This window comes from Xyrauchen texanus, chromosome 10, assembly GCF_025860055.1.
Source record: "Xyrauchen texanus isolate HMW12.3.18 chromosome 10, RBS_HiC_50CHRs, whole genome shotgun sequence".
Classification (NCBI taxonomy): Eukaryota; Metazoa; Chordata; class Actinopteri; order Cypriniformes; family Catostomidae; genus Xyrauchen; species Xyrauchen texanus.
The window spans coordinates 11,222,891-11,236,887 of record NC_068285.1 but is presented as its reverse complement, the minus strand read 5'-3'; the positions used below and the strand labels follow the sequence as shown (position 1 = coordinate 11,236,887).

General features: G+C 39.0%; 1 protein-coding gene across 1 annotated transcript in view; it reads right to left on the bottom strand.

The window, feature by feature from the left end:
* Window positions 1-13,377, bottom strand: part of LOC127650187 (enhancer of filamentation 1-like) — a 35,197-nt gene extending 21,820 nt beyond the window's left edge. Inside the window, exon 1 of the mRNA XM_052135440.1 lies at window positions 13,233-13,377. Coding sequence (XP_051991400.1) covers window positions 13,233-13,244 — 12 coding nt within the window. The 5' untranslated portion in view covers window positions 13,245-13,377. The remainder of the gene's footprint in view (window positions 1-13,232) is intronic.
* Between the last annotated feature and the right edge of the window lie 620 nt (window positions 13,378-13,997).

Below are 13,997 nucleotides of genomic sequence, written 5' to 3'. Positions count from 1 at the left end.
ACTTGCAAAAGTTAAAGTTAAAATGGACTGCAGTGTTGAAGTGCAACAGTGATGGTGTAAAGATAACAAGCCAGATCAATCATGCAAACTGTCCTCGCTGTTGTCACCTCTATACACAGTCAAAATATGTAAGCAGGAGTGACATCAAAATATTCCATTCATAGCGTTTACTACATTTATCGCTATCATACACATTTCCTCTTTTGCAACGTTTCCGTGCAAAAAAATGGATTTACTAGCGCTACCAATGCAACACTTTAGTTCTGAAGAAGTGCATGTACAAAACAACTGACTTGCATCTTTCAGCTCATGTTTCAAGCACTGTAACAAACTCGCAGATCGACTCTGTAAAGACCTGTAAGACCTCTCTAAACTAGCTTTAAGCTAGCTTCAACAGTTTAGACTCCAACCGTGACAGAAACTCTGCGTTATCTGCATCAAAATTACATGCTAATCTTTCATGATTGTGATAACTCTACCGGTATAAATCTAACGGTATAGCAACAGACATCAACAAACAAGCGGAGTGGTGGTGGCGTAGTGGGCTAAAGCACAGAACTGGTAATCAGAAGGTTGCTGGTTTGATCCCCACAGCCACCACCATTGTGTCCATGAGCAAGGCACTTAACTCCAGGTTGCTCTGGGGGGATTGTCCCTGTAATAAGTGCACTGTAAGTCACTTTGGATAAAAGCGTCTGCCAAATGCATAAATGTAATTGTAAATAAAATGTTATTGTCCAGGTAGTTCGGACTGTGGGAGAAATGATACTGCAGGAAGGGGTGTACGATTTGTATGACTGTTTCAAATAGAAGTACATATGATACTCACTTCAAATATGTCATATTGCCATTTATGATCAATTATTGATCCAGAGTGATTTCTATATTTTGTAGTGATTTCTATATCCTTTTCTTTAAAAGAGCAAAAATCTGGGTTCCAGTGAGGCACTTAAAATGGGATTGAATGGGAGCCATTTTTCATGTCCAAATCTCACTTTTTCAAAGGTATAGCCACAAAACATAAACAATATGCATGTAAAAATGATTTTAGTGTGATAAAATCACTTACTAACCTTTTCTGGGTAAAGTTACAGCCAATTGTATTGACGATGTAATGTAAATAAACCCTAAAACGACTGTAAAAATGAATAAGTTTTCATCAGCCTGCATTTTAGTTGAGTTGCACTTGCAATCTGCATCTGGAGCACCTTGATGCAATGCCTTTTTCATCACGTTTCTGCTCTGAGACTTTTGGGAAACTCATGACTCATCCAGTCTAAATAAAGATGTTTTGTTTTGTGGTGAGACAGTTTGTGTTTGTATAATCAACACTGGAGTTTGCCTATAGGCCTATGAGAAGGAATACGTGCCTACTGATCCAAAACCTGAAGCTATTACACAACCAAATTGCTACCGTAACAGAGTCCCCACCTTCTACTGAAATGCACTCTCATTGGGTGGTTTTGGCTTCACCCCAGAAAAAGCATTGTGGTTGATTAAGTAATTGCGTACACTAAAGTGTACAAGGGAAAAATCCCCACAACGTTACTGCCAGACACCGACAGGCTGCAAGATTCTGTACCCTCAGGGTGTAAAAAGCACTATGCAAACAAACCTATGGTTTTGCCCAATGAATAACCCCCCCACCTTGCCAAAAGTGGTTTGTTCCACTGGTGAAATGAAGCGGTGTGAAATTAAGGCCAGCTCATTTCAACGTTCCCTTGAGGGGAGGGCGGTCTGAGCAGGTCGAGTGAAACAGCACCTTCTTTTACTCCAATTTCACTTGCGTAAATATAGAAGATAATTATGATAATGACTCTAAAAACGACCTGATGATACGTGCGGGGGACCAGGTTGGATAAACGTTCTTTTGGATAGCCAAACACTCCCAGTAGGCTACAGCAGTTCTCTGTTTACGTTGGATAATTTCTTGCACTAATTCACAGCTTACAGTAACTTGATTTCACTTATTATGAGGCAAAACAGAATTTAAGGGTGAATGACACTAAATAAGTCGTGATTAGGGGAAAGATAATAGTTGCATGCAAGTTTGTTTGCTTTTAGCAAGCAGTGAATGTAATGGCAGCAATATGGGATCAATATTTTCATGCCCCAAGCCAAATCACAATAGAGTGCTCAATCAATGCACTTTGACGTACAGTAAAGTTACACGTGAACACCAGGGCTAGAACACGCATCAACACGAGAGAGGATATTGTGGATGGAAAGATATTACATAACACAATGTGAATTGAAAAGACTCTGTGTTTCAGAAGGTCATCTTTTATTAACTCTTTTTCCTCATATGTATTTGATATCTTGGCAAGTACATTGGAATTCAGTCTCTGCAAACACTGACGGGGAGAATCTCATGAAAACATGTCAAATTTCACCCTCATATCCAAAGATTTTCATGAAGAAAATGAAGCATATTTTTAGAACAATTAAGATTTTAGTGATGACAGTTTCATGACAATAATTGATTTACTGTATTACAGTAATTATGACTTTATTACTGTATTAATATTACCGTTATACAACTATATTAATTGATCATTTTTATTTAAATCTTCATAAAGTAAAAGCAGTACAACAAATGCTTTTTTGCATTACAGTAATAATCAATTGTCATTAAATTAATATAATAATGCAAAAAAAAAAATAGGTTGAATTTTTTTTCTGCAAATGATTATTTGCTATTTCAGATTTTTAAAATTTTTTTTATTTTGGTGGTGAAATATGAGCGTGACAATTTCTTGACAGGTTTTGTAAGATAAGATAATTGACAATAAACAACTGATGACTTAAACGAAGAACATTGACAAAAATAGGGCTAGTATTGATGCAGATTTCCCAATTCGATTCGGATTCAAGAAATGCTCTCTCTACTAAGGCTGTTAATTATACAGGGGAACTTCTAACTTCTACTAAAATATAAATTCTACACATGTATTTCATCATTGGCTTTAATCATTGGTCACATTTTAGCAATACACAAATTCTGTGTATTCCATCAATACGTGTGGAAATTGCGTATATTATATTGCATATATAAATATTTTTCTACTTGTTTGTTGTTTACATGCATAATATTTACTATTCACGTGTATTTACGTTAATTCATAGAACACGTGGTAAAACATTACTGTCCCTTTAAGAATAGCGGCAGTTCAGCGAATGTCTCACAGAAATGGAAGCGCAGCATAGTTCTAGCGGGAAGACTAGCAGCTGTACATCATCACATCATTAGCGGGGTAACTCCTAGCCATGCAAGCCGTTGCTTTATATGTCTGCTCACAATCTATCACATTGCTGTTTCAGTGTGCAAACACGGCAACCTCCCCCACCCCACCACCACCAGTTGAGTCACGTCCTGCACAGGGGTAGGCTCCTCGCCCCTGCCTCCTATCTCCGGCAGGATATGATGGTTCCGAGTACAACTCCCTCGGACCGCCAGACGGGGCCTACGCCACAGAGTGAGACATTACTTTTCTGTTTTACATTCTATCAAATAAATGGCATCTTAAACCTCACTCAAGCCTGCGTGTCTTCCCGATAGAAGTGTTTTGGTTGAGCACATATTAAACAGAGCAGAGTTGAATGGCTTCTTTACCACATCCCTGCTATTTGATCAACTACTGATTGTAAAAACCAAGAAGGACATTAAAAGTGACCTTATTCAATGACAAATGGATTGTGAGGATCACTTCTTTGGACAAACATAATTACACGTAACGATCTCGGTGCTGTACTTCTCCACTAAACTACTCAATCGTTAGTAAGTACTAGTAAGTTAGTAACCGGCCAGTGGCTAATCATAGATTTTTAGACACATAGTGTGAAAGTTGGACGCTTATGCGCATGATTTGCTCGTATTGTAGTATAAAAAACAGATCTTGGGGTTTAAGTTTCATAAGATCATGATGAATTGAAAAATGCATGTTTTTACCCAACACTACATACTTCAGTTCGAATTCTGCACTATATTTAGCAAACAGCTGCCTATAACAATGAAATGTTCTGCAGTGTATTACACAAACCCAACAAATTGATCCATCTGTAACCGCAGAATGATCATTCAAAGTGAAGGTTGTGACACAGACAGCTGTTAACTAGAAATAACACACTGCATGAGGTTTTAAATCTGGTGTATTGAACGTTACCTTCCTGGAAACTCCCACCCAACCAAAGAGGGCAGATTACATCGTGACACATTTTTGACTACGTCACAGTGGTTGGTTGTGCCAAGTTCCACAAGTTTGCATTTTGACCTATCAGTATAAGGCTTTAAGGGGCATCAAAAGAAAGAGTTGTATGATTGTATGATGTCTGTATTAGTTATCCCTCTTGTTTCTCTGTGCAGTGAATCAGCGATCGCCCACACTAAAGCCAGTGACGACACTTACAACACTAGCGAAAATCCCCACCCACCTGCCCACCAACCAACTAACAAACACCCCAAACATAGCCCAGCCAACATAACAACTTCAAAGGCTTTCACCAGACAGAGGATGCTTTTCCTTGAACACATTTAAACCACACTAGCATTTCTTTAAACCACCTAAGCAGAAGTCTACGGTTAGTTTTGTTGTGAATGTGCCATAGACCTGAACAATATAGCACTTATTAGGGGTGGGCAGTATGACTAAAATCGTAATTCATGCCACTTTAACTCCGCTTTACGTTGTGCCTAACAACACATAACAATTTCATGCACTAATATGAATCTCTATTTTAACGCTAAAGTAAATCTCTACTATTTGACACATTCCTATAAATACACGATATGCACCAGCCTATGGCCTAGCCGTAACACTTAGTAACCATAAACTGGCAAACTTTCAGCATAGTTACTGAAAACAAGACCCATATTGTTGTAGGAGTGGAGAAATAACATGTTCTTCAAAACTCATCTCTCTAATCCAAAAGATCAGTTTTACCACTTATCTGCTTATTTAAACATCCACAGCCTTGTTTCATGTACTTTTCTGCTGTTATGTCTTTATTTACAGCACTGACAACCTCATTAACTTGTCTAGAACCTTTGTACCACCCTTTAGCCTGAAGCTAGCATCGTAGCATCCCCAACACTACTGCTAGTTTGTTCACATACTGCAGATCAAGAAACATTAGACAGATGCCACTGTATGAATGTCGACTTGACCCCTATCAAGTGTCTTGTTTGAACGTTACCTAATCACTAGCTAGCTGTAAACGCGAAATATTGCATAATGCCGTTTTTGTGGGCAGTGTTTGCTTTAACACCATCAGGCCTGCATCTACTGAAGGAGGCTTTTGCTACACCGTGTAAATGGAGTGAGCTGGGTTCATTCATTCAGTGGAAGATAGTTTAAGACATAATCTCGCCAAAGCGAGCGCTTTGGATGTGTGATAGATTTATGATGTCACAGCAGGGGCAGCACTTCAAGGGCGGGAAATTCACCCCTAAATGTCATCTTAATTTCACACTTCTCGAGAAAGCCTGTAGTGGTCTGTCACTGATAAGCAGTACATGAGCTTGCTGTAAATTACTTTCAGAAGGATTTTGGGTCAATGGGGCAGCCATGTTTCGCTCTGACAAGTCTAAATGGAGGAACAAGAAAAAACACGTCATCAAAAATCAGTGTGCCGCAAGAAAAACAACAAAACCAGCACCTGTAATTTATTTATTTATTTAAAAAGGCCTGCAAGTCTAAAAATATATATAGAGTGTATAGAGTAAATATATATACATAAGTGTATTATTTCACTTGTTCATACTTCTGCCAGTGAAGTAAAGAAAACATATACTCATATTCAAGGTATTTGCTCTAAAAGCAAGTCGAAATATCTTACATGTGTCTTCTCAGGTAAATGTATCTGGTTTTAAGGATTTTCCGATATTTTAAAATATTTATATTTATATAATATTATATTCAAAATTCTCCGTTAACAATTTTTTCTTCTGCAGTATAGCTGCTAAAGTAAATATACATAAGGAGATTTAGATATTTATATTGGAAAACAAACCAAAAAAAAAATCAAAATGTATTTTTTTTGCATTGTATAACGGGCTAAGACTTACACGCTCTCACCTTTTTTTCACTTGATTTTGATCCATCTTTAACTCACAAAAAACAAACTCTTTCTTCTTTATAGAGCTGCGTATTGACGATTTTCTTCAGCATAAGATACACACCGTGACACTCCTATTATAACTCACTATGTCGTGAGCAATCATGTTATAATCTAGCTGCAGCGAGCGTGTGCCAGTGATGAGCGTCTCCGCACGGGACAGTGTATCAGCCGGGAGAAGTTTGAAACTCTCTCGCGCTGTTTTTCACGTGACTCTGACCGCACAGACAAATGGCAGATTTGGAGTTTGTGCTTATTTATACAGCCCGCTTCCTTATTATTTGAACTTTAATGAAGGCTGCATTGAATACAGGATATAACGGCGCAGTGTTTCCTTTTTAGACGCTCTGACAGGCAAGTTTTGCTCAAGCGGAACACCACGTACGGCTCCGCTTTACTTCACGACGACACTGCTTCTGTATTTACTTATTTTGCATTTATGTACTATAATTCTCTACATCACCTTAATATGTTTGGAAAGTTTGGAGTGCATCTGGACTGTGAGCTGTTCTTCCTCTCCTCAATCAAGTGTGAGCTGAAGTGCTGCTCTCCTGCGTCATCGTTAGCGTTTCAAAAGATCTCATGCTGTGTTAAATGAAATCAGGTGACTATTCGACAACAAAAATGTTGTCAACAATTTTTTATTGGCGATAATGTCGACTAACCGTTTCAGCCCTACTTGTGTTTTTCAAGGCTGTTCCAAGTATCGTGGAGAACTTGCCACAGTTTTATGTATTTACTTTAGGCTTTCTCGGTTGCTTCTGTCTCTTCATGTAATCCCAGACTGACTCAATGATGTTGAGATCTGAGATATTTCCTGTAATATATTTCCTGTAGACACACTAAAGTAGAAGACATCAAATAACCATCTTCAGACAAATCTTTTTGTAAAACATCTAAGACTTCTGCACAGTGCTAAACAAATGCTAATATAGTATATATGCTCTGGAAATGCTTTGATGGAGTGTGCTCTTGTCTATTTATGACTAGAAAATAAATATCTTTCTCAAAAGACTAATCGTAAAGAGAATGTTTTTAGGGTCAAACACAAATTTATGCATTTGAGTAAACAACATTTTTGGACGAATTATCCCTCTAAGAATCAACCTTTGAAAACATGTATCGGTCAACTACTAATCTTAATAATGGGTGATGTATCCCCCACAAAATCTCTATGGTGGTTCTGACCATTAATTTTTGTTAAAGGTTCACAGTTCCTTATTTGATGCATCATTGCAACCCCCGTGTTCATGTATGCAGCAAAGCTCTGGGTTCCTTCAGAAGCTTTTCTTTGTCCGTGTATTTTAAAACAGGGCAGAACTGTGTTGTGGAGCGCTGGTTGAGACCTGCTCCGTGAATAGCCCTTGTTCTTACCCTGGGGAATGTGGATTGCCTGCTGAGAAGTGTCCTTTATGCACAATAACACCCCGATACGGCCTACGCACACACACAGACCAACACATGCATGTATAGACACACGGTCACTCACACAAAAGACTTCATACTCCAACGTTTTCCAACACAAGCAACCTCAGGAATGGGAATGTAGTTTAATTGGAAAGTTCTTTGAGTGAACTTGTTCCTTATACCTTAAATAATTTAGCACCCACCCAAAATAAAGTTTATTGCTCAGATGTTGCTTTTCAAAGCTCAGAAGCCTTAACTGACTTCCCAGTTATGTTTCATATAAGTATAAACTTTATCTCCAATGTTTCTCCTAAAATTCTTATAATTCTTATAATAATACAAATGACAAACAAGACCATTTCTGACTTACAGTTCTTTACAGTTTTCACAAAAGTATAGAGGTATAAATATTAAAGGAATATTCCAGGTTCAATGCAATTGAGCTCAATTGACAGCATTTGTGGCATTATGTTGATTACCACAAAGAAAGTAACTTCCTTGCCCCTCATTTTCTTAAAAAAAAAGCTAAATCTGGGTTCCAGTAAGGCACTTACAATGAAAGTGAATGGGGTCTTTCCGTAAACATTACAATACTCACTGTTTCAAAGGTAATCAAGTCAAATCTAGTCACGAACACACTACAAACTATACTCTGTTGACCCAACCTCTACCTCATGTTTCCCTTTTCTTTTCATTTCTATGGGGCAACCCCTACGTTTTCCCCTCAGACAGTATGAGAACAATGTCAATTTCCAAACAAAACCCTCGACTTGGACAGCAGCTTGGAGAGAGAGAGAGAGGCGCAAAGAACCCCAGAACGTTTACTTAAGCTAATCACTTCTTTGTGCCTGTCAAGCTATTTGTGCCACAGTTACATAAGACTGAAAAGAGACTCCAAAGAAAGCATAAAAGCAGGGTACAGACGTTTCACTGTGTCTGAAAGGGGTCGGCTCTCGTTTCGGAGTACTCCTGAAGGGGAAATCTATGGTGTAACTGTCTCAAACTGTTCCCAGATCCAGAACAGGGGCTCTGAAACCCAATCAGTGGCCATACAGGTCTGCTTGTTTGCCACGTTATGGGGATTATTTATGACTCCGTAGAACATCCTAGATAATCAACTGCACACCTGTTGGAAAACATAACTGACGTTGGCAGGGCCTGGGTTCTGGCTGACCTTTGCATTCTGTGACGTCAAGATATCTGATTTGAAGTCTGATTTGTGTCTTCACCGTTCCAAAGGTGGAAAAGCAGCTCTTGCATGAACTTATTATTTAACTAGCACCAGCACTTCACCTCATGACTGCGTGAGTGGCTTCTTTCACAATGGCGAGATTTTATCATTTATTTTGAACTTAATCGCTGATACAGTTTTCATATTTTGTTTCCACTTCATCACAACCCAGAGTCAAAGGTTCATGGTCAACAAGAGCAAGGTCATGTTTTGTTTTCTCTAGTCTGGCCACTAATCTAGAGCCAATTTACTGTACATAATTCGATTTCAACAAACCCCTAGACACGTCCACCACTGTTTGTGCTACAGACATGAATGATACCGCAAAATGTGTGGCTTTTTGAGGAGAGATGTGCTTTTACTTTTCTAAGCAAAACTTTTCAAATAGGACAGAAAAAAGGGCCAGTGGTGGATCAGCGGTTAAGGCTCTGGGTTACTGACCGAAAGGTTGGGGGTTCAAGCCCCAGCACCATCAAGATACCATGGTTGGGCCCTTGAGCAAGGCCATTGACCCTATCTGCTCATGGGGCGCTGTTTCATGGCTGACCCTGCGCTCTGATTGACCCCAGCTCAATTGGGATATGCGTTTCATTGGCTCTGTACCTGTACTCTGCACAATGACAATAAAGTTGAATCTTAATCTTAAATAAAAAGAGTGAAAACCAACACGTTATTCAGAACGACTGCAAAACGCTACTTTGACAAGAAGAGGGTTTTTTGAGGAACGTAAAGAGGTTCACACACTGGACGCATCTGATGGATGACACATTGCATCCTAAAATTCTATAAAACATTGTTTTGTTTGAATGTACCCAAACCGGCATCAATACTGGCTACATATAGAGAAATCACTTAATAATCGTCGCCTGTTGAAATATTTCAGTTTGTAAATGGTCTGCACTTATATAGCGCCTTTTTTAACCTTAGAGGTTACCAAAGCGCTTTACACTGTGTCCCAATCACCCATTCACTCACACACACACCAATGGTGGCAGAGCCGCCATGCAAGGTGCTAGCCTGCCATTGGGAGCAACTTGGTGTTCAGTGTCTTGCCCAAGGATACTTCGGCATGTGGAGTCATGTGGGCCGGGAATCGGCCACCAACCGATCGAACCGATTGGCGGCCGACCCGCTCTACCACATGAGCCACAGTTGCACCGATTTTGTTTTATTTCACACACCAACCTACAAACTATCAATGCCACTTTTCTTCATTCTTGAAATGAAGAAATTTTGTAATTTTGTCTGTACAGTGATTACAGTTGATTCAGTGTTTTGGATTGTCACCTCCATTCAACGTACAAAGAACCAATGAAAACGCTTTTTGCTTTGGTTAGGTTAACGTAATCAAGTCTAACTGGAGGTGGTATTGTCTGTTCACTCAATTGAGTTCGACACATTAGTTATCAGGCCATGAGCTGACAACAGCCTGTGTGTCACCAGGGGTGCTGGTCATCAGTTGTTCTGTGTCAAAAACAACAACAGGGTGAACAGTTTGTCCCCATGGTGCTGACCCCCAAACACACTGAAAAGACTTGCTTTGACAACCCTGTCTCATAAAATCATGTTACTTCCTGCTCTTTTGCAAAACGATTTTTATGTCTATACACTTTTAATATTGTGAATGATTTGTAAGCTGATTTACAAGCTTGTTTCAAACCGATGAACATTGCACAGTAGCTCAACTAATAAAGCATTTAACTTGCAAAACATAGGACTGTGGTACAAGTCTTGAAGAGCATTGAGTCGACACGTAAACCGAAAGTGTCATAGAAACACAAGTAAATGACGGGGTTGCTTCATCAATTGTTTTTCATCACACATTTGCTTTTATGAGACTATCAGGTAGGTTTAGATTTAAGGTTTAGGATTGGGAGGTTGGTTCTGTTGGTTTAAAACTCAATAGAGTATTAATCTTCAAACCTCATCTGTCTGGGAGAACATTATCTTTTAGCACCAAACTGTGGCCGTTTCACCTCGGAACTGTCACGAAACGCGTAAGAAACCACATAATATCATTTCGCAAACATTTTGCTACAGTCACGTCATTTTCCGGAGATCAGACTGAGATTAGACTAGCATGAATTCTCATACTGGTCAGTGCTGGTTTGATGCTGGACCTGCTAGTTCACCATCCAACTACAGTTTATGAAGTTGGTCAACCAGGCTGATTAAGCTAGTTACGTAAGCCAAAACACAGCACTGGAAAGTCCTGCGTTATAGTTACTCCACAATGGCCCAAAATAGATCAAAATAAGCTCCCTTATTTACCCAAGTCCTCAAGTACTCGTGCACATCCCTAGTTTCAAGAAAACGCGGGCAAACCAAAAGATCTCTGTATCGGTGGGCTATGTTTTGATGTGCAATTCCTCAAATCACCACCCATGGGAGTGGTGGTGGTGTAGTGGGCTAAAGCACATATCTTTTAATCAGAAGGTCACTAGGTTCGATCCCCACAGTCACCACCATTGTGTCCTTGAGCAAGACACTTCACTCCAGGATGCTCCAGGGGGATTGTTCCTGTAATAAGTGCACTGTAAGTCGCTTTGGATAAAAGCATCTGCCAAATGCATAAATGTAAATGTTTTACCAGCAAAATCAAAGGTTTCTTATATTTCTAAAAATATACATACAGTATGTTGAGATTACATTATGCCTATGGTGTCATGACCCAAAGCTTCAAGCCTGAAGAAATCAAATCTAATGAGCAAAAGAGAGATTCATTGGCATACTGTAGAGGAATCCAAGCAGTCTGCAATGCACTAACAGCCAAGTACTCCACATTCCCCAGATAGTGTGAAGCAGACAAAAGCATTCCATTCAGGAACAGCAGCTCCAACCTCCTACCAAAGTAGGAAGCAAATCTTCCCAAAGGGCTGGAAGCCTCAAAGATATGCAAATGGAGAGGGAATTGCACACAAGAGCCAAGATTCTCTTCAATGAAAAGCTGCCCCCACACTGTGTATACTTGAGTTGAAGCACACAGACTTGGCCAAAGTTTAGTCCTGTACTCTGAGTGCACCCAGATCAGCTGGGAAAACTGGGAATGACAGCTAAAGTTACAGCCTGGTTTTATGTTTGCTTCCATGAGGGGCTAGCTTTATTAGTCTTAAAGGAACAGTTCAACTCTGAATCAACCCTGTCAACATTTATTTACCTGACCTGATGTTGTTCCAAACCTATACGACTTTTTTTTCCAAGTGGAATACAACGGGCGATTTTTAGGCAGAATGTTAGGCACGGACCACCTCAGTCACCATTCACTTTCATTGTATCTTTTAAAATGAAAGTGAATGGTGACTGAGGCCAACATTCTGCCAAACATCTCCTTTTGTGTTCCACAGAAGAGAAAAAGTCATATGGGTTAAAAAACAACAACTTATTTTAAACGAATGATGACAGAACATTAGTTTTTAACTTTCAATGTGAATATTAAACTAAACACTATAAACTATAGCAGGTAAAACATTGTTAATGTAGCACTTTTGTTTAAACAGTGCTTTACAGAAGACATTTAAATGTATTTAAACTAGATAAATGAATATAAACTGGATACACCGTTCAATAAGGAGTCTATTCATCCTTTCTGCGTGACGTCTTTGAAACAGACCCTTGAGTTTAAACTGCAATCTCTGCACAAATCACACATTGACATGCAAATAAAATCCTGGAGTGAGTTTATTTTCTTTCTCCACAAGGAATACACAATAACAGCTACCCTGTTACTCTGAACAGAATGCATGCTGTTTGCTATATGGCATCACATTAAGACTCAAATTGGAAAAGAGGCTGGAGACTTGGCTAATGAATGAATGGCACCATATATCCAAAAGTGGCTCCAAGTAACTCGAGTTTAAAAATGCAGAGTGTAAATCACATCATTAATAACAAGGCATGCTCCAAAAGAGCTCAAAGAATGCTTTTGTATTAAGCGTGTAATAAATGGTGTGATTTACACTTTGCTTTTGGATCATATCCATCATCCAATAATTGCATGGTTGGTTAGACACAGAAATCACTGCTGTTTAGAGCTGGAGCAAGTCGGTTGTTAGGCTAAAGAGTATTTAACCAAAGAAACAGCATCCTGAGAGGGAACCTATCCTCCACTGAATTGATTTAAGGTATGCCAGAGTGCATGAATAATATGCCCTTAAATAATGAACATTCAGATAATAATGATAGCCTATTAATAAGGCATATTCAAAGAGTTTGTTCCCTTATTTCATTTACACATCTGTGAAATTAATGTATATCAATTAAATTCTACATTTGAGCTATATATACATTTATGTAGTATATTGTGTATTCTATTTATTATCTATCTATCTATCTATAAAACATTTGCACATTCATTTTAGAATAAAAACTAATGTATTCTTAGGCATGATGCACATATGAATTATACTTGCTCTTAATAAACAGAACCCATATTGATGTAGTTTACGGAAATAGCGCGCGTGAATGGAGAGATGTCACTTACTTTGTACTTCATGTTGCGCGTCCTCCACTCTTCAATAACTCCAGTAAGAAAACAAGTCCGAATTTAGTTCAGAAGAAACTCTCCTCTTATCTTTGAAACGAGACTAAACGCGCAGTCCCATCGTTGAGGCAGGTTCGAGGGTCTGTAGCTTCTCTGAGTGCATGCGGGAGGAGCACTCGTCCATTACTCAGTTACGTGTGCTCATTTGCATAACGCGCACTCATTGGTCAGCGATGGTGGGGCTGGCTCCGCCTATTCTCACAGGGCATTGTGATGTCAAGCGAGAGCGGTATAAAAACATTACGCTATAAAAGGAGCGCCGACGTTTCTAGGAAATTACGTAGTACGTCTCTGCTAGTCATAAATGTTAGGTCATGCTAACATTGTAGTATGAGCTCACTGTCCTATAGTGAGTTGATTTTTGGTCTCTTTGATAAACACTTGAGCAGTATGTCACCTGGTTAGTGATTTATTTTATTTTTTTCAGGATCACGAGGTTTCCTTGCTTCCCAAACCATTTGACCAAAGCATTCCCATGACTTGAGATTGCACTCACAAAGAGCATTTTCTATATATGCTAAGGAATATTCTAGATTTGAGCTTTATACACAGAGCCAGGGACGATATCCTCAACCACCTTCACTATTTTTCTTGCTCATCGATGGCACCAAATCTAATCTCTGCGCATTTATTCAACTGCTAATATTTTGTCATTGGAATTAATGATGTGTGAATTTTTTATGTTGGATATTAAAAGCTGGTAAC